Source organism: Echiichthys vipera, assembly GCF_963691815.1.
Source record: "Echiichthys vipera genome assembly, chromosome: 12".
In the NCBI taxonomy this organism is placed as follows: Eukaryota; Metazoa; Chordata; class Actinopteri; order Perciformes; family Trachinidae; genus Echiichthys; species Echiichthys vipera.
Genome location: NC_139837.1, coordinates 13408169 through 13428432, shown reverse-complemented (window position 1 = coordinate 13428432; position 20264 = coordinate 13408169). Strand labels below are relative to the sequence as shown.

Sequence of the window (20264 nt, the reverse complement as noted above, 5' to 3'; positions counted from 1 at the left end):
TGTCATCTATGCATAAGGATATTCAGCACTGCAACAACAGACGGACATGCAGAGAGGCTTTAACAGGGATGCGTTCAAGATCACCAGTGTTGAAAAACAATCCACAGCATTTAAAACTATGCAGAGGAATAACGCAGTTAAACTCAACTGAGGTTAAAACCTTTAAGGTTGCGTTTGTGAGTTTTGAAAATATGGTTACGATAGCTAGTGCTTTAATCATGTCAGATAACCTGAATTATGAACACTATGAAACGTTTATGAGCTGAACACAACCATTTCCGCTAACGTCACACTGGCGGGAAGTAGTAGCTAGTTTGTGAGATACATACGGTTTACATGCAGAACAAGCAGCTTTTAAACGATATTTATTTATCTCCTAAACAGACGACAGCGCAAGTCACTGACAGAGCTATCCAAAATATAAAACAGCCGCTACATGTAGCTACTGCTGAGATGTCTACTTCATCTGTATCCAAGGTAACGGGATATATTAGACTGTGTGTTACAAGTTAAGCTTCATAAACCTCATGAAACTCGCGTGGACGTACCAATGTGTAGTTTCTTTGTTTATGTTCATTGTAAACACTTGTAACTTATGACCGTTGAAATTTCAGGGCTGCTTTGTTTTCAAGCCAAGTGCTAAGAAGAAAAAGACACAAGGTTTGGGTGAGTTACCGTGGAATTTTTAGTTTTTTTTAATTTATTTTTTATTTATTTGCATATTTTCACAACTGTCATAATACAAACATTGTAGAACATTTCGACATCGTACTTGACAATGAAAAAAGGTATATCTAAGTCATTTCTCCTTTCAATGAACATTACAGTCTTAAATTATAATGATTTAACATGAGAGAGTACTTACCTACACAATTAAATAAGAAGGCAGTAAATAAAGCATAAATAGATACATAAAAAGAAATTACCTTTCAAAGTGGGCTATTTTATTACATTTACTTAAAAATAATCTTGTAATACATCAGAGGTATAAGTACGTTTCTTATTATTAATAATAGATAATAAATACTTTTGAATTTCAGTTTTGAAAGGATTAAAGTTTGGCTGAGATTTGGAGAATTTAGTTTTATGGATATGAAATTTTCCTTGTAGAATTAGTAAATTGAAAATCTACTGTGTTGTTTTGTTTTTGTTTTAAGTTTAGTTTATTTGAAAACAGGGACAGTGCACAAATAATAACATTACTGTTAATGTGCCAGATTTAGCCAAGAGGCTTTTTTTCATCAGTAGTCCCGCCTAGACAGATGTTAAAGTCACCCTTAAAACAGAATAGAATATAGAAACAATTAGATTAAAATTACAAAGTTACTAGCCAGGGCAATCTACAAAATATGCACAGTAGTTAGCAAACATGACAAAGTGGCATATATAACATCAATTAAGAAAACATCATTCAAGACGTAAGACACATCACACCACAGCACGCAAAGCAGAAGCACAAATACAGAATGCATGCTACACAATAAAAATAAGACAGAACGCAGTAAAAAGAGAAGATGGCAAAGGTTCAGCACAGACGGACCGAGGACAGGAAGGTGTAAAGAAGTGTTAGTGCTGACATAGAAGGTGATGACATCTTTTGCTTTTATTTATTTTTTTAATTTAATGAGATGGTTGTACTGAAAGTTAAAAAGCTCTCATTTTTTTCTCCAGAACTCCAAAGTATACTGACACTCCCAGAATAAATGCAGAATATTTCCTTCTTCAATCTTACAAATGTTCATCGAAGAGTAGCATTATCACTTGAGATGTCCTGACGTCACTCAAGTTCATTTCATTTCTTCACAGAGGATCATTTCATCAATGGCTGTGAAGGTGCTGAAAACAGGGAAATACGATTCAAACTTTGTCAGGATCTATGGGACAAAATTAAAACTGACACAGAGGTGAGAACAGATATTCAACATGTCGCACATCCAACAAAACTTACAAGTGACATTTTGGTAAAAGTTAAATTGTGTGGAATATAGAAATAAATCTGTGTCATTGAATTTCTAGCACTGACTATTTATGCATGGAAAGGATCTATCTCAATTGTTTGCCATTGAATTTAAAAAATGTCCCCCTTATTTCACCCTTAATTTTTTAAATGTTCACACATTCAGAATCAAAAATTAAATGTAAAAAAAAAAGAAATATACGAAATTCAAATGCAAAATACAATGTATCAAATTCAACTAATGTACATTTTCAACTTGCTTAAATCCAATGGGCCAAGTACAACTGTAAAACGCAATGTATAAGTTAACATCAAGGAACCAAAACAGGGATATAAAACTATTCTAGACTCTAGATTGGGAGTGTAGCAATAGTGGTGAATTGATTCAGAAATGATCTTTCTCTAATATAGTGGTGTCGTCATTTGGTACATTATGTATATATTTATAAGCATTAAACTGAGCATATATAAACGGTTTTTGGAGCTTTGCAAGACCCATACCAGGTGTCTCAACTCAAAACTGCATATATAGCATAAATTAAAGTAGTGTTAGAAAAACAGTCAGGGACCAAACCAGGATGACACCCAAATTCTAAAACCTCAACAGTGAATTATTTTTTGAACAAAACCCTCTAAAGGAGAGGGCAGTATCTCAGTCTGTAGGGACTATAGGCTTGGGATGGCCTCTGTATCATAGTCCCTGTACGGACCATGTAGGGGGTTTTGACTGGTAGCTAAAGAGGGGCCAGTTTGTGTGTGTGATGTGTAAAAACGACCATGGTGATCACCAAAGTATGTCTTCTTCTTAAAGAATGCCCTTCAAATATTAGCCCAAAACAGACAATTTATAGATTTGAATTTGATGAGGAAAAAACGTTTTAACAGATCTTCTTTGCTGCCTGTAAGGTTCTACAGGATGAGCTCAACAGGAACATCTTGGACAGCTTGCTGGACTTCACAAGAAAGTGCTCTTCCACTCGCCAACACAGTGACTGGGCATCACAGATGAGGGCCAGTGAGATTCCCACAGCAGCTCTTGTGCTTGGTATGTTGTTGACAAGGCAGTAACATTAATCATTCACGTTTTTTTTCACCAGTCTCGTGGTATGCCTTATGAGGGTTTCTCGAAGCCTAATGTAACGCTGTCGTACAATTTGTCTGCTTTTCTTTTCCCTTTGATATCCTCCATAGGTGTGAATATCCCAGATCACGACATGACCTTCCAGAGTCTGTCTGACCTGCTCCAGCAGTCTGTCACTCCTCACGTGGCCTCTGTACAGGCCAAAGAGTGTGGAGGTAAGAGACTCGAGGATTGCATTGCCTTTTGATTTTTAAAGAAACGTATTTCTTTTTTTTACCTTAGAATAGTAATGGTAGTGGCTTAATATTTATTTTGTCATGTACCACCTTTAAAGTTCCTGCGTTCAAGTCTTTTATTTTGTTTGTTTACCATTTCAGCATTAAAGCATTTGATGAAGAGGGTCCTGGAGAGGTTGATGGGCACTGTTGTGGCTGTGGATGATGAGGAAGAGGAGGAGACAGAGCAAACCAGCGCTCAGCTCCACAAAAGCATGCACTGCTCCCTCAGTACGCTCTGTGATTGGTACCATACAAAAACGAAGGTGGGACCATAAAGCACAATTAGTGTACATGTTTTACATTTGCAAATAGGTGCATAAAGTTTGATGACCTGAAAACACTTAAAATATTTTTTCTCTGTATTAGAAATCCAACACTGATACTCCTGGAAAAAAGCGTACCTCTTCTGTAATCGATGATCAGCAGCAGCCTCCGGTTGTAGTCATTTTTAAAGATTTGGAGGCTTTCAACCCAAGAGTTCTCCAGGACTTCATACTCATCTGCAGGTAACTAGAAGCTTTAAGTTCTTCTTTGTAATTGTATTTTCTGTATCACCCTTTTCCTGTTTATGAAATTAGAATGAAAATGATCATCTATTGTAAACATCTGAAATAAGTCTGCTTTTGTCCCCACCTCCTGTACACCTAAACAAGGGTCACCAAACCAAGTGACCCCACTGAGAAACAGTTCATCCATCACTTTGTTTTTATTGATTCTGTTTTTGATTCAGCTTTCTAAGTTCAAATGTTAAAAGACATATCTCCATGAACATGTTCTCCTTTCCTCAGCCGGTACATTGAACGCCTTCCTCTGATGTTCATCTTCGGTATCGCCACTTCACCAAGCACCATCCAGCACATGCTGCCCCATTCTGTGTCCTCTCTGCTGTGTATAGAGCTCTTCCAGTCCCTCTCCTGTAACCAGCACCTGGCCACAGTCATAGACAAGGTGGGTTTTCCACTCTTTCATACACTACAGAAGAAATACATTCAAGAAAGATGATGGACACTTCCAGAACTGAAAGCATTTCTCTTATCGCTGAGGTCACATTTGTTTTATAATGTTGATCTTCCATCCAATTTTCTATATTGAAGTGTGCAATATGTCATATTTGAGGTTCTCATGCAGGTACTGATTTATGAAATACTGGGTATTGTACAACTTCTTATCATGAAAATGCTGAAACAAAAAAAAAATATTTTAATTGAGCTTTCCTTGCTTTCGCCTACATTTTGAAAAAAAACTACTTATGCAGGTGTGCTTTTTTTTTAACTTCACAAAGCAAAACATCTACCTTTGCTGATGCTTTGAACCATTTAGATTTCGTTAGATGATTTTAAAACAGCCAAATTAAAGACAAAACAGCCTTTTTAGAATGTGTTAAATTGAATTCTTGTATTATTGATTATGGAACCTATGTTTTTTCAGAATGTCATCTATTAAAATGTGACAGATTTGGCTACCCAGGTACATATAGACACAATAACATTTATCATATAATGTAATCCATAGGCTTATACATTTTTGAGGCTGTGTAAAGGGAGACATGGGTTGAACACTTGTAGTGTAGGAAGGTAATTTAATCTTGTCTGTTTTCAGTTGATCCTGACCACACAGTTCTCTTTCAAGCTGAACGGAAAAGTGATGCAGGTGCTGATCAGCATCTTCCTCTACCACGATTTCTCAGTGAGAAAGTTCATCAAGGGTGTTCAGGTACAGAGAAGTTATACAGAGAGTTATACTTTGTCCCTAACTTATAAGTGTGTATCCTCTGTACCGGTTGTGTCTTAGGATCTAATTCACACACATATGGTAAACCAAATCTCTGCTTTGTCTTGGTGCAGCTGGCCCTGCTGGAGCACTTTCACTCCCAGCCTCTGAGTGTACTTTGCTCTAAGAAGGAGGAGGCTCTGCTTAATGTGATGGAGCTCGGTCACAGCGAATTGGAGAGGATCAGGCACCTGCCGTCGTTCAAGAGGTACATACAATTTGGTTTTCATGTGTGCAATGATTGGGAGTGACAGACAAAATATTAAAACTGTAAATATACCATTTAGTTTGGCTGCAAGTAGTGAACACACAGATAACTTGTGTTTTTATGTGGTATAGTAACTTGTATGCTTTGGTTTACCTTTTCCTAACTAAGGCTTCAAGTCCAGTATAACCTGTGTGTTTTTCACAGGTATGTAGAGAAACAGGAACCTCAGGAACAAGGGGATCTGTGTTCGGATGACGCTCATTTAAAGGTACATTCTTTTTTTTGTCTCTACACCTGAGTTACTTGCAGATAATGAGTGAGCAGACTTGGCAAGAATCTTAAGACTTCAGGTTTTTTCTTTTATAGGAGGTGTGTCAGAAACTGATAAAAGACCTTCACAAATATCACAAGAATTATTATCCCATCCTGAGGTGTCTCCACATTCTGACCTCATCATTACCTCGGTACCCCCTTGGAAAACAGGCAAGAAATTACTGCTTTATACAAACAAACGCGTTGTACAAAACAACATTTTGAAGTAATGCTGTCAGTTTGTTTTCTGTCTTAAAGTAACACTGAAGTGGCTTTGTTACAGATCAGAGAGCTCCATTTGATATGTATGGAGAAGAATGTATGGGAGACCGAGGATTACGAATCAGCCATGAAGCTTCTGAAGTAAGCCTGGATATTTGACAAGTGGGATCAACAAATGGTTGATAAATAGTCTTCATTGTAGCCTGTAGGCACTTTGATCCATGTCCACTGTTTGAAGATACTCCTAAAGTGTTCCAGTTTTGATGTGTTGTCATAACCACGTCTCGTGTAGTAATATACAGTGCTTTCCACTCTTTTCCAGCCAAATTTATGTACACATTTACCACTAGATGGCAACATATTCAAGGATATTTGCATGATTATTGCTCCTCCTGGTGGCCAAATGGCCTTTCATTTTCAGTAATCAGCATTGTAACTTTTTGTTGTTTGACACTAGCTTTTTATTGTGAACAAACCAGATGGTACTCAAAAAACAACCCATTCTGAAGTTGTACCATTCAATTGTAAATCTGTGCTTTCCCTCCAGGATGCTGGCTAAAGATGAGTTGATCACTTTGCTACAGAGGTGTTTGGAGATTCTGCAGCCGGCCAAGTCAAATAAAATGAAGAGAGCTGGTGTCCAGCTGGAAGACATGCTCGCCAAATTTAAGCAGTTGGACAGTAAGTACAATCCCAGTTCCAAAAAAATTGGGACGCTGTGTAAAATGTAGATAGAAACAGAATGTGATGATTAGTAGAAAATTGAAACCCCATATTTAATTGGAAATAGCACACAGACAACATGTTTAAACAATTTCCCCCTGGAATTATTAAAGTAGTTCTGATTCTGATCGAATGTTGAACTTTTTTGAAATGTGTTGCTGACATCAAATTCTAAATGAGGATATCCTTTTCAAAAATGTTCAACATTTCTTTGTGCTATTTTCCATTACATATGGGTTTTCAATTATTTGCAAATCATTGCGTTCTGTTTTATTTTATTTTAGTGTCCCGTTTTTGGAAACAGTAATGGTAAAGATGAAGTAAAGCACCCACATGACGGTATTTTCTGTTTTACAGATTCTTACTTTCCCTGATTTTGTGTCCACCCTGGGATAGTCTGTTCTAAAATCATTCTTATTGTATATACAGTGAAATATAGACAGTGAATGCAACACGTTGAAATTCTTTTGTCTTGTTCTTAACAGCACTAGCTGCTGAACCTCCCCCCAGTGTGGAAGAAAGTATCACCTCTCCAGTGAAAAATCTTCCAAAAAAAACAGATCTGTTCCAGCTGCAGAAGGTTTTTATGGTTTCATAGAGAATGTTATCCACGCAGCATTTCTGTGAAGAGATCCTCCACCTTGCTGGTATGTGTGATCCATAAATTGTCTTGTTTTTTGTTCACTTATTCCAGGCGCTGCTGGAGATGAACGAGTCTCGAAGATCCAAGAAACTGAGTCCGTATGAGGTTCTGCGAAATGAAGCTCTTGAGTTTATCGACGGCTTAGTGAAGTAAGACATATTACATTCTTGCTCTGCTGAAAGTGTAAAAGTTTTGTACAACTCTCTCATCTTCAACCGCTTATCCGGGGTCGGGTCGCGGGGGCAGCAGCTTTAGCAGGGGACCCCAAACTTCCCTTTCCGAGCCACATTAACCAGCTCTAACTGGGGGATCCCGAGGCGTTCCCAGGCCAGTGTGGAGATATAATCTCTCCACCTGGTCATGGGTCTTCCCTGAGGCCTCCTCCCAGCTGGACGTGCCTGATACACCTCCCTAGGGAGGCGCCCAGGGGGCATCCTTACTAGATGCCAGAACCACCTCAACTGGCTCCTTTAAACACAAAGGAGCAGCGGCTCTACTCCGAGTTTCTCACGGATGGCTGAACTTCTCACCCTCTCTCTAAGAGAGACTCCAGCCACCAGAACGAAGATTGACCGATATATCGAGAGCTTTGCCTACCTTCTCAGCTCTTTTTTTCACAACGGTGCGGTAGAGCGACTGCAACACCGCCCTGCTGCTCCGATTCTCCGGCCAAACTCACGCTCCATCGTACTACTAAATTATATAAATATGGTAGAAACTCTTCTTCAGCGAACCTCTCTTTCTCTCTCCCACCCAGGAGTCACCTGTCTCCCCCAGAGTCTCAGACACTGCATGAAGTTTGCTACTACACTTCTTCCGCCACTGTGAGACGCCATCTCAATGCAACACCTCGCACCTCCATGCAGGCTGCACTCAACAGTCCCTACTATTATCTTCAGGTACACATGTCCCTTCTTCAACAAATGTGTAACTGTCTTGACATGAGGGGAAACTGAAACTCTATCCTTCACCGAAGCCTCTTCCCTCTTCTTCCAGAATGACCGCCTAAAGTCTGAGGATGGGATCTCTAATGCTGCTCCTGATATCTGCATTGTGTACAAACTCCATCTGGAGTGCGGCAGGCTGATTAACCTCTACGACTGGCTGGAAGTGAGTTTATATCTTGAATAATTTTATATTTGTCTAATATTGTAATTCAACTACACCAACCAACGTCTCTCAGGAAAATTAGGAGATGATATATTAATGATATATTGATCACAGTGTTGACAGCACCTTTGTCCTCCAAACTTTGATGGTTGGGAGTTTGTTTTCCATTCTCTAGAGGAGGCTTTATTGATCTGAGGAGATTGCATATAGGCTCAGAATGGACTGGATCCTAACATGAATGAACCTGTTCGTTTGTTTTCAGGCCTATGCCACTGTTGTTTCCGCTGCTGAGGGTAACGATCCAGATTCTGACAACTTCGGGAAGGTGAATGATGTCAAACAGTATCCTTCCATAACGTTATCTACAAACACGTTTTTCTCATCATGCCATCCAACCATGGTAGTATTGTTTAATGTTGTGATGCATTTGACAAAAAAAACCCACCATCATAAATGTTTGCTATGGGGAGATGTAACAAGCTAGTTCTTAGGATGAAGTTTCATGAAAGATGAGGTGGCCCGAGTGGTGCTTTTTATGTTAATGATTCTACTTGTGGACAAAATTCTTGTTCCTTAGCTCGTTCACTAGTGCCCGTTTCATCCGAGCTGTGTCTGAGCTTGAATTTCTGGGCTTTATAAAGTCCACCAAGCAGAAGACTGACCACGTGGCTCGACTCACCTGGGGAGGCTGCTGAGCAAACACTCAAAAACAAACCACACACTTCTTTATGTCCATCTTCGTTTAAGCTCTTCTCAACCTTGGCTTGGATTTATATTTTGTACTGTAATTTTCCCTTTAATAAAATGCATACTAGTGTCTGTTAACCATGGTGCTTTGCATGTTTATCTTTACTCAGCCATGTATAAAGCAGAACACATTTCTCTATCATGGGATGACTGCTATCATATCAGATGCTGGATGTCCCACAAAATGTTTACAGTAGTAGTAGTATCTTCAGTGGTAAGACTCTAAACGCATTTTGGTTTGGTTGAGCCATTATGTTCCTATACTGAAGGCACAGCTCAAATATGGATGCATAGTATTGACAATCGGTGGTGTAATTGACTCCACTTGAACCAATACCCCTACAGACAAATATATCGGTTAATCGAAACATACCAGTAACATAGAAAAGTCGACCACTCATCAAAACAATTCTCAACTCTTAAAAGATTTTTATTGTTTTTTTTTCTCCAATAAGTACATTGGTTTTAAAGTGATACCAGCAAAACAAAAGTCAAAAAAATAAATAAAACACTGGTAGGGAGAACAAAAAAAAAAAATCTAATCGGCCCACTTTATGCTCAATTTTAAGTATGAACAGAGGACAAACTGCAAAAATGTTCTCTCTGTTCTGCTGTGTTTCTTCCACTTCCTCTCAGATTGACCAGCAAACCTTAACTAAAACTCTTGCGTTGCTTTATCTTATTTACATGTAACAAACTGAAAACAAGTGACAAAGCCTGGAATGCTGGGAATCATTACAAAAGTGAGATAACTGTAGATACACGTACAGCAGGAGGAACATAGGCCACTGGTAGAGATAGGGTCCATTAATTTACATAAGGAAGCACCTAGTTGCTTACAACAGAGTGGTAACAACTGACAACAGCTTCATATAAACCTTTGCCCATAGACAGAAATATGGCACAGTAAGAAAAGTTTCATTTAAACTAGCTAAACTGAATCTCTTACAATGATGAACTCTTTTTTTCTTCCTTCTTAAGATATCACATGATAGCTTGCAGCAAGAGAAGGCCGTCTTGCAAAAGATTTTTGGGCCACACTCAGGAAACATCTGGAGAAAAGAGATGAAACAAAAATGCAGAAACCAGACTTATTACTTTAAACTTCAAAAGGCACCGCTCAGACCAAGACTCTCACATACGGTATTTCCAGTGAGACGGGATTGTGCAAATAACTCACAGCTTGCAGGTTGCTCCCCGAATCGTCGCATTAACTGATCATGTGTGAACTTCACAAAGGTGTCGTATTGTTCTGAAATATACAGGACAAAAAAATGATTATTGTTGTACAACTAAATGTCAATACTTGGGTGCATTATTGGAATTAATCTATATTATCACTTCCCTGTAGACTTGGTCGTTTAAACTATGGTACAGATCATACTAGGGCTGCAACTAAGGATTACATATACTGATGATTTGACAGTCAAAATAAACCATCACTAGTGCTACAATCTGTTGACATAAACCTGACAAAGAGCATTTTGATAATTAAATATCAACCAAAATGCCAATCATGCGCTGGTTCCGGGTTTTTAAAATGTGATGATTTGAAATTGGATACCATTTAGGTTTCGGACTGTCGGTTAATTTATGTTCCGAGGCATAACAACTTGCTCAGTGTGTACCTACCTGCCAGTTTTGAGGTCATGGTCTCCTCATACTCCTCCCGCACCTTCTCTTCCCTTTCTTTCAGCAGGCGTTCACAGATCATTCCAACTTGTCTGAGGGTGAATAAGGGCTGTTCTTTTCTAGTGGGCGAAACGCCTCCAGAGGATGTTCCTGTGCAAATCAAACACAAAACTTCAAAACTGTGGCTTGTGTGGTATTTCTGGTTGCCGGAGCACATGTTGCAGCAATTCATGAGCAGTGTTACTCAACCAACCTGGCATAGTGGAAACATTCATAGTAGACGACTGGGATGGGGACCCTGGAGAATAGCAGCACTCTGACTGTTGGTAGCCTCCATCTAGATGCTTCCTCTTTTGAATGCGTTTGTACTCCTGCTTGATGCTGTTCAGGATTTGTTCTAGTGGGACAAAAGAAAGTAAAAAAACAGGTCTAATAGTGAAGACAAACAGCTGTCATGTTGAGAATCGACAGCTCGATCATGAATAAGCCTATCTGTTTTCTAGTACATTACAGAGTGGTTTAATGAGTAGCTAATGCCTCTCAAGCCCCTGGCTGGCCACCAAGCAGGCCAGCCTTGGCTAACATTAGTAACATTACCTGCTCTAAGCCTTGACGAGGATTCCCCAAATGGCGAGGGCTCCATGCTAAGATACTTCCTAGGTGATGAGGATGAGGACGATGGGGATACGGGGATACACCTTCGTCTTTTAGGGGACGTAGGACTCATCAGCGGATCGAAATCCATGGTCCTCTTCAGGGTGGCTCCACACGCCATGACTTCAGTTTGTTGAAGGGAGAAGGGGGGGGGCAAAAATACCGAAACATGACAATAATGAAGCAATAACATCAGTTGTTTCAGACAACCGCTAACCATGGTTATTCTTTGACGTGATCGCTCATTGCAGTGTTAATTGTTCTGCTAAGCCAGTTTCCTTCGCTGAGGAGTTACACGCTAAGCATACTGCGCAGCTGAGGCTATAAATATTTGCTAGCACGCTAACGCTAGCGGTGCTCGCTAGCCAATAATCAAAAAGAAAACAAAGCTAACGTTAGCTTTGGCTACCGTTGGTAGAACACTCTGGTTTATCTTTGAATAAAACAGTTGCTTACCTTTAAGGGGGGGACGTTGGTCTGTCCAACCACGACCGACAAACTCGTGTTGTTCTAAAAAGTTGCTTCCCAAAAAGTTGAGTTGACGATGAGCCGGTTGCGGGCCAACTGTCTGCTGTTAAACAGGGGGAGCGAGCTAGCGCAACTTAGCTGCTTGTTTTTGATATGGGGGCTGTCGGCTTCTCCGGCTCGTGACGTCACGTGCGAACTGCTCTGCAATGCATTGTGGGTCATGTAGTCAATACCATGCAGAATCAACGTCACATCTGTTTTTTATTGTGATATATCTAAGAAGTTTTTTAATGCTGCTAGCTCTGTCTACTCTCTTACCCTTAACTATGCTATATTTTCTACGATGTTAACCCAGAAGATTATAGTCTTGAACACCTTATGAGCTTTGTTATCCTATACGCAAAATGATTTATTCAAAAACAAAGATTTATAGTAAGTAATACCTTACTGAGTCATTATGAAAAGTTTTTCCCTGAAGCTCCTGTTTAAACGATCTATTTTTTATTTATTTATTTTTAGTTAGTATTCTTTATTTAATTGTCGTTTTTTTGTTAGCTTTTTTGTACTCTATTTAAGTTATTTATTAATTATTTCACCAATGTGCTGTTTATTGTATACATTGTATTTTTGTACATTTAAATTGCTCAATTAAAAAACTACAGTTGCTAAATCTACAGTTAGGTATCACTTATTATTTTTGGCTCCTTCTCTCACAAATATATATTTAACATAATTCATCTCTTCATATTACTAGGAAAAGTCCATATACATAAAGTCAAAATGTACAAGGCAACCCCTTCATTCCCATTTTTTTCAAATTGAATTAAAAATATATATTTTGAGTCTCTGTCATATGTTGAATCCAACAAGAAATGTTTATATCAGCTATTTAATTTTATTCATATTACATTTAGTGAACTTTTTATTTTTTATTTATTTATTTGTTTTAATTTCCTTTTTATAATGAATTTCTTTTAATTAGACCTATTTATTTATTCAATTTATTTATTTATTATTTTGTCATTTCTATATTTCTTATATTATTTATTTTTTTGTATCATTTCGATGTGTCATGTCATGTCTTGGGATGCCTGTCGCTTTGTTTTTTTGTTGATAAACGAAGTTTAAAGAAATATGGGTCATGTAGTGAATCTATGCAGGACTAAACATGACTTAAGTCTAAATAAATAAATAAATGCATAAAATAAATGTAAAAATCAATACAGAAATAAATCAATATACAAAAAAATAAATTAATCAATGAGTAGATAAATGCATACAGAAATAAATAAATGTAGGTGCACAAATATATAGAAGTAAACGTAAAGCATTTATTTATGTATATATTGAACCATTTTTCATCTCATCTTATCTCATCTTCATCCGCTTATCCGGGGTCCGGTCGCGGGGGCAGCAGCTTTAGTAGGGGACCCCAAACTTCCCTTTCCCGGGCCACATTAACCAGCTCTAACTGGGGGATCCCGAGGCGTTCCCAGGCCAGTGTGTGGATATAATCTCTCCACCTAGTCTTGGGTCTTCCCCGAGGCCTCCTCCCAGCTGGAGGAACCATTTTTTTATAAATGTATTTATTTAGAAATTTATAAATGTATTTATTCATTCATATATATTCATTACCAATTGTGTATCCACAGTGATAATACAGATGAAACATTGTTCCTCTTTCCAAATTGCAAAAATCACAGTTATAATCAATGTAAATGTTGATATCGTCCTTATTATAGCTATTACATCAGCTGAAATGAACGCTTTAAATTTAGTTTGGTGACAATATAGGCACATAATACTCTTCGATTAACGACAACTCTATTCATCTGTATGATCAGCCCATGGGAAATAAGAGACCTAAGACTATGGATGGATAATGACTCTTTCATCTCCACAGGAGGGCAGTGTTACACAAAAACACAAACCTTAACTTTGTGTATATGGATGCGTGGAGTGGATGTATCTGATGTCTTTCATGTTGTGGTTTATGATGTAGTTATGTATTTATGTATGCCTTGCACAGACAGTAGCAACACTTGGTAAAGAACAATAAATACTGTTCATACTGTATATATCTTAACATATTCATATCACACTGTTCATACTGTATCGTAACATTTTCATACCTACCACTTACTGATTACTCAATATATTACCATTCCTGGAATTCATTATCTCAGTACTTGTGACCGTGAATAAAGTTGAATTTAATTTAATTTAATCAAACAAGCCAAAAAGGTCAGACTTACAGTCACACGCAAACTAGACACAGGTGCGAATGTGACAGTTTGTTGAAATTGTATTGTTTTATTGAAGAAAGACACCACAAAATTATAATAAAAATAGACAAATTTCATATATTTATTGAACTCATGTCCTTGCTAAACACGCGGTTATGAGACACAATGGCAAAATGGGTGCGTCACAGAAATACCAAAGTGTAGCTTTTCACAAAAGCATGTGTTATAAACAACTATGTAACATTCCCCAAAAAACCTACAGACTGAAGTTTTGATTTGATCAAAAAGCCGCTCATGTTCCAAAGTATAGTCACCTTTTCTCTTTGCAAAGTACGAGTAAAAAAAAATACAATACAAATAGTAAAATAACGTTAAAATGCCAGTCTTCACAATATCGCGGTTTTACAAAATCAACACCCAAATGCAAATCACTAAGAGTATGATTTTACTCACAAGCAATGTGCTGTCATTCAAAACTGACGTTTTGCATGAAGGGTAGACACAGTTTCACCTTACGTTACTGCCACAATATTGCTATGATGTGATGTGAGAAATAACAGAACAAATGGAACGACATATTTTTCTACCTTAAAGCTGAAATCTGTATCTTTATGCACATTCAAACCACAGCCAGGGTGACAGAACAGTGTTGTACTTGTAGCAACTGTTACAAAAAATGGTTCTTGTGAATACAACTACATTATTTACTGAATGAAATTAGTTCAAATTGTCATTGGCAATCAGACTTGTGTCAGCTTGAAAGCAACAATAAATTGTTTTACTCAGGTCTGTAACTGAGTAATTTTTTTGGCACATTTCACATTAAGAGATCAGTGCACTAGGAGGGTCGGGACTATTCTACAATAACTTCACAGTTGTACCAGAGCAGGACAACTTGTTTTTTTAGACTGGTTCTGCGGTTGAAGTCTCAGTCACTCCAGAAACGGTAACCTGGGCTACTTTTACCCGAGTCTTTCCACTGCTGGCTCCATCATTCCACGCCCCACCAGGTGTGCTTCTCACACTCCTGCTATTCCAGTCACTCTCAGCGCTGTTGTCCTGAGACTGCGTCATATGGCAGATGTTGAGGAAGGCCCTGCGCAGGTCCTTGCTCCTCATGGCGTAGATCACAGGGTTCACCGTGGAGTTGAGCAGGGTGAGCATGCTGCAAAAGGCAAACACAGTCTTGATGAAGTCGTTCACCTTCCCAAAGAGGTCATAAACCATTATGGCTAGAAGTGGGCCCCAGCAGATGATGAGGGCCACCAGGATCAGAACCAGGGTTTTAGCCAGGCGGAGGTCCATCCGGGCCTGCTCGGGCCTCACTGTCTGCACTTTAGTCCCCTCTGCAGTGTAGACAATCACGCTCCTCTGGGAGCTGCGGCTCAGCATGCGAACAGCATGGTGGTGGGACTTCCAGAGGATGAACATGTAGGCGTAGATGATGAACAGGACCAAGATACTTGTCATCCCGATCCAAAACATCAAGTACTTCTCGTCGATTAGAGGGAAAATATCCGAGCAGACAGAGTTGAGACGCTTGCAGTTCCATCCCAGCAGCGGCAGCAGTGAGAAGACAATAGAGATGGTCCACATCACACTGAAGGCAATGACTGCTTTAGTCTTTGTGACAATGCGTTTGTATGCCATGGGCCTGTGGATGGAGATGTAGCGGTCGATCGCAGTGAGAAACAGACTGCCCACAGAGGCGGTGAAGGAGGCGATTACCCCGGCCAGCTTGAAGAGAAAAACATTGGGGCTGTCCTTCCTGTGGAGGACGTGGAAATCCAGGAAGCTATACACAAAAATGATGCTGCCTATCAAATCAGCCACAGCCAGACTGCCTATGAAGTGGTAGGAAGGTCGAGATCGAAGCGTCTGGGAGTGTAAGATCACACACAGCACCATGAGGTTCTCCAGCACTGTAAATGTACCCAAGGTGAGTGCCAAGATGGCGACTGCGAGCTGCTGACCAGGAGTCAGAATCATAAAACACTCCATGTTGTCCACAAAGTCCTCCCCGCACTGTGCCGCCCCTCCGCTCTCCACAGAGGTGCCATTGCTCAGCAGAAAGTCTGATACATTGGTGGGGAAAATGGGAGAAAGTCCACTGTAAATGACCTCCTTATTTCCAGGGACGAGTCCAGAGAAGGAGTTACTAACCGAGGCAGAATGAGGCTTCTCAAAGTGGAATCGGTTCTTGATTAGAGTCGAGTCAGCAGAGGCGCGGTCGTAGCTGGCATCGTTGGAGCCGAGATACTGGACACCTGTTGTTAATGTGCTCATTGTGGTGCCTGCTATCCTGTGCAAAGCCAACTTCATGGCTGGTTTGTTGTCGTATAGATGCTTAGTAGAGAGGAGTGTTGTGAAACAGCATTAGATCCATTCAAATGGACATCTATGAAGAAAAAATATATATATTTTTCATAAATAACGCAAAAATATACTCCAAAATGTCTTGGTACAGCTTATTCCATTTTTAAATATTTGAATACATGAAGTGACATGAATGGTTGATGTATTGGAAAATGAATTTGTTGCTGGGAGAGATTGGGGTAATCTGTGTATCAGCCAGCTGACTCTAGAGCAGAATGTGTTGCCAGAGCAGATGCATCCCAGACAATAGTGGGAAACTGAACAGTTGATGAGAAACCTGTGCAGCCTCAGGGGAAATCATTGCATTAAGTATGTAGGACAGACAAGGCTTTCTTATTAATTAAAGCAGGTCATTAAGCATTAAGCTGTTTTTTACCTCAATAATCATCGGATTAATTAGGCATCTAGGGAGAAACAAGATAAAGGGTGCACATATCTGTCCAATAATGCATTTACGTTTTGATGCCACTAATGATGATATTATTAACAGTGAAGTTTGCATTAGAGTTGTGGAATACGATTCTTTTGAAGAGCAGGAACTGTGCTGGCTCACAATTAAATATGACATGACAACCAGGCTCCATGACCCGTAGGCTACCGAATGAAATACGTTAAAAGAAAAATATATAGCTATAGATATATATATATGTTGTGTCTAAAACCAGTTTGAATCAAAGCCATGCTAATATATTGAGCAATAATACTCATAAGAACAAATTAAGCACGACTAAAGAAATGGAAATAACACAGACATAGAAAAACTATCACGGTTAAATATATAATAATAATACATAAATACATACATAAAAGCAAAAAAATAAATAAAATAAACGTACCTTAATTTTCTCAGCATCTTTCCCCCGATCCATGAAGCAAATAAATAAATAAATAAATAAACTGGGAGTAAACCAGTCTGTATTCACTCTCCAACAGTTGCAGCAACTCCACAAAGAACTGGAAGCCAGTGTGAAATTACAATTGTTGTTGTTTTGATGATTTGCCGGGGAATTATGGTGTGTTGACTCCCCAGATAGCCTACTGTCAATGTCAAATACAGTACAGCCGGGCAGGCAGCCGGCGGAGAGGGAGAGAGAGAGAGAGAGAGAGAGAGAGAGAGAGAGAGAGAGAGAGAGAGAGAGAGAGAGAGAGAGAGAGAGAGAGAGAGAGAGAGAGAGAGAGAGAGAGCGAGCGTGTGTGTGTGTGTATGTGTATGTGTGTGTGTGTGTGTGTGTGTGTGTGTGTGTGTGTGTGTGTGTGTGTGTGTGTGTGTGTGTGTGTGTGTAGCGGGCGGTGTTAAGGCTGCTTTTTGTGCGCCTGCTGGTCACGTGGTCTGAGGTGTTTGAGCGCAGTACGAAGTGCATCCCTGAGCATCATCCTCACACCTATTTCTACTAGAGCAGAACAGCCGCAGGCAACACATGAAAACTAGCATTTTAACCCACGTGTTTCATTATTCAGTCTCAAAATATCAATAGTTGTTGCAATACCAACCTTTTTTTTTTTCTTAAAATGCTTTTTTGCTTGTTTTCTGACCTGCTTAAAACCAAATATGCAGAAAAGTGCTTAAATGGTAACCCTTCAATTTTCCACAGTTATCATCCATCACTTTTTACACCAAGAAGGACATATTTAATGTTTTATTTGTTACATGGGCTATGCATGCTCACATATAGGCTTTTCATTTTGTCATTCAGTCAAAGAAATGATCCCACACAGTCACATTATTCATGTTACACGTCAGTTTCATGTAATTTCGGTATTTATAAAGACATCACACATGAATCAACGTTCCTGTAAATGTGCCAGTGTAAGCCAGCTGGTTCATTCTCAGCTGCTGTCCTTTGGTGAGATGTTCTCAAAAGCATTGAAGTGACAGAAATACAGTTTAACCCCCTGTTGGATCTCTTATATACAAACTATTATAAAGCTCCAATAACAGAAATACAAATTGACTTATTTAGGGTTTAATTTACTTGACACGTTAATAGTTTACATGCAAATTATATGATGAGTTTATAAGTTATGATGCACTGTTATACATTAAACTAACCAAAAGTATACAGTAAGTATGCTAGTTAAATAGCTCTAACTAGACAACATTTACATGCTGCTTACATCTTAATGCATCAGTAATAATAATAATAATCCAGTAATATCATATATTATCATAATATCACTCTGAAAAGAGCCGTTCTGCAAACTTTAGTTGCTGAAAGTAGATTTTAATGCAGATACTTTTACGTGCATGACTTTTACCTGTACAATAATTTCACATTGTAGTACTGCTACTTTTAATTAAGTCAAAGATGTGAATACTACTTCCATTACTGCTTTTGTAATCTAATGCCGATAGTGAAATAAAAAAAGAAACCACACAGAGTAATTGTAGTACAATTTTAAAGTCACTGTTTTACCAAAAGTCCATTCTGAATATCTATATTTACTGCAGTTGGGGGTCACATGCACACTATTAAGAGTCCTTTTCTTGTCCCGCGCAGCTGCGCAATTATTTCCACTGTGCACTCCCAGCAGAGCTATCTCCCAAATTACATGTATCTTGTTGTGGAAAATACATGACATTTGGTGATGCAGCATCGTGGGAAAACAATGGACGACTGTGCACATGCTGCCAGTGCTTCTAGTTTTGGCAGAACAGAAGAGGCTGAGGACTCATCCAACTAATTACTGAACACTTGTTATGCTGTGGTTGAGGCAGATTCAAGCAGCATTGATCACTTGTGGCAGAACTGTATATTTTATATTTCACTAGTTTACACAGACAGACAGAAAGTCAAAGTGTTACATCTCGTTAATGACTGTTGATTGTGGAATTCATGTATTATGAATTCAGATATGTAAAGGGACTTCTGTTTCCCTTTTGATCAGGATCAAGTTTTCCTGTGGTTTTGGCTTGAAAGCAGCATCTATTATCTCTCAAAGCAGGGGGGTGGTATTGCAATCCACATCCATCATCATAATTATAATCAATATTTCAGCGTCATTCTCAGCCAAGCATCCGTAGGCAAGGGAGAGATTTCAAAGACAAAGATGTCTGCAATGACAAAAGGCTATAACAGCGATTTGTAGAAGTTCAAATTTTCTAAATTCACTTCCACCACGTGGGCTGTGCGGTTATGAGAGGCTGCTGCTAGTGTTTCACGTCCATCTGTCTTTGGTGGTGAATACTGCACGTGATTTACAGTGATTGATTTTCGGCAGGATTCCTCACGAAAAGCATCATAGTGCATCTCAGTTAATATTGATCTTTTCCCATTTACAGTCAATTGTTATTTGAGTGACTGCCTACATTATAAAATCATTATTTTCAGTCCACACAGGTTCAAATCCTTAAAAAATAGACACCTTTCAAGCAATACATGCAAAAACAAGTGGAAGAAAGTACAATTTTATCAGATTTTCTTCGAAGTTATTGCACAAAACCGCTCTGAGGGACACACACAGCGTGTTACCAGACAAGACTCTAAAGCAGGCTGTCTCTGATGTGTTTGTGTCGAAGGGTTGGAGAGAAGGGATAGAGGAGGGGAGGGCGGGTGAGGAGGACAAGATGCATAAATAGAGGAAGGGAGAAGGTTGTGGCTGAACACTGACAGCTCTCAACAGTTTCCTAATCTGCCACTTTATATTATCTGTTCCTCCCCAGCTGGAGACACTTCATACTGTAGCCACGAGTCAATCCAAATCTTTTCGGCAAAGACAAAAAGACCCAACTATGATGTTTACTAAATGTATTCAATATTGTGGTACATGTTTCTCCATCGTGTCTGCAGAAGAGTCATGTCCATCATTGTCTATCATCAGCTGTCTGCATGCTCATTG

At 39.0% G+C, this 20264-nt stretch overlaps 3 protein-coding genes across 3 annotated transcripts; 1 reads left to right on the top strand and 2 right to left on the bottom strand.

Annotated features, from left to right (window-relative positions):
* Window positions 1-343: 343 nt before the first annotated feature.
* orc3 (origin recognition complex, subunit 3) lies at window positions 344-8999 on the top strand (the record flags this gene model as incomplete). Its single annotated transcript, XM_083924793.1, has 20 exons — window positions 344-477; window positions 615-666; window positions 1807-1904; window positions 2864-3002; window positions 3149-3253; window positions 3416-3579; window positions 3683-3822; window positions 4105-4264; window positions 4916-5029; window positions 5161-5294; window positions 5499-5562; window positions 5661-5777; window positions 5890-5969; window positions 6376-6509; window positions 7037-7131; window positions 7246-7343; window positions 7952-8093; window positions 8191-8304; window positions 8567-8646; window positions 8894-8999. The coding sequence occupies exons 1-20, from the start codon at window positions 454-456 to the stop codon at window positions 8997-8999; spliced, it is 2160 nt and encodes a 719-aa protein (XP_083780919.1). The 5' UTR covers window positions 344-453.
* Window positions 9000-9466: 467 nt separating this feature from the next.
* Window positions 9467-11922, bottom strand: LOC310955194 (akirin-2-like). The gene is made up of 6 exons (XM_083924967.1): window positions 11794-11922; window positions 11281-11460; window positions 10937-11080; window positions 10684-10833; window positions 10232-10303; window positions 9467-10103 (listed from the first exon to the last, which is right to left on the bottom strand). Exons 2-6 carry the CDS (start codon window positions 11456-11458, stop codon window positions 10093-10095), a joined length of 555 nt encoding a protein of 184 aa, XP_083781093.1. The 5' UTR covers window positions 11459-11460; window positions 11794-11922; the 3' UTR covers window positions 9467-10092.
* A 3032-nt stretch (window positions 11923-14954) lies between these two features.
* Window positions 14955-16373, bottom strand: LOC310954260 (cannabinoid receptor type 1B-like; the record flags this gene model as incomplete). The annotated part of the gene is made up of 1 exon (XM_083923642.1): window positions 14955-16373. One exon carries the CDS (start codon window positions 16371-16373, stop codon window positions 14955-14957), a length of 1419 nt encoding a protein of 472 aa, XP_083779768.1.
* Window positions 16374-20264: the final 3891 nt, after the last annotated feature.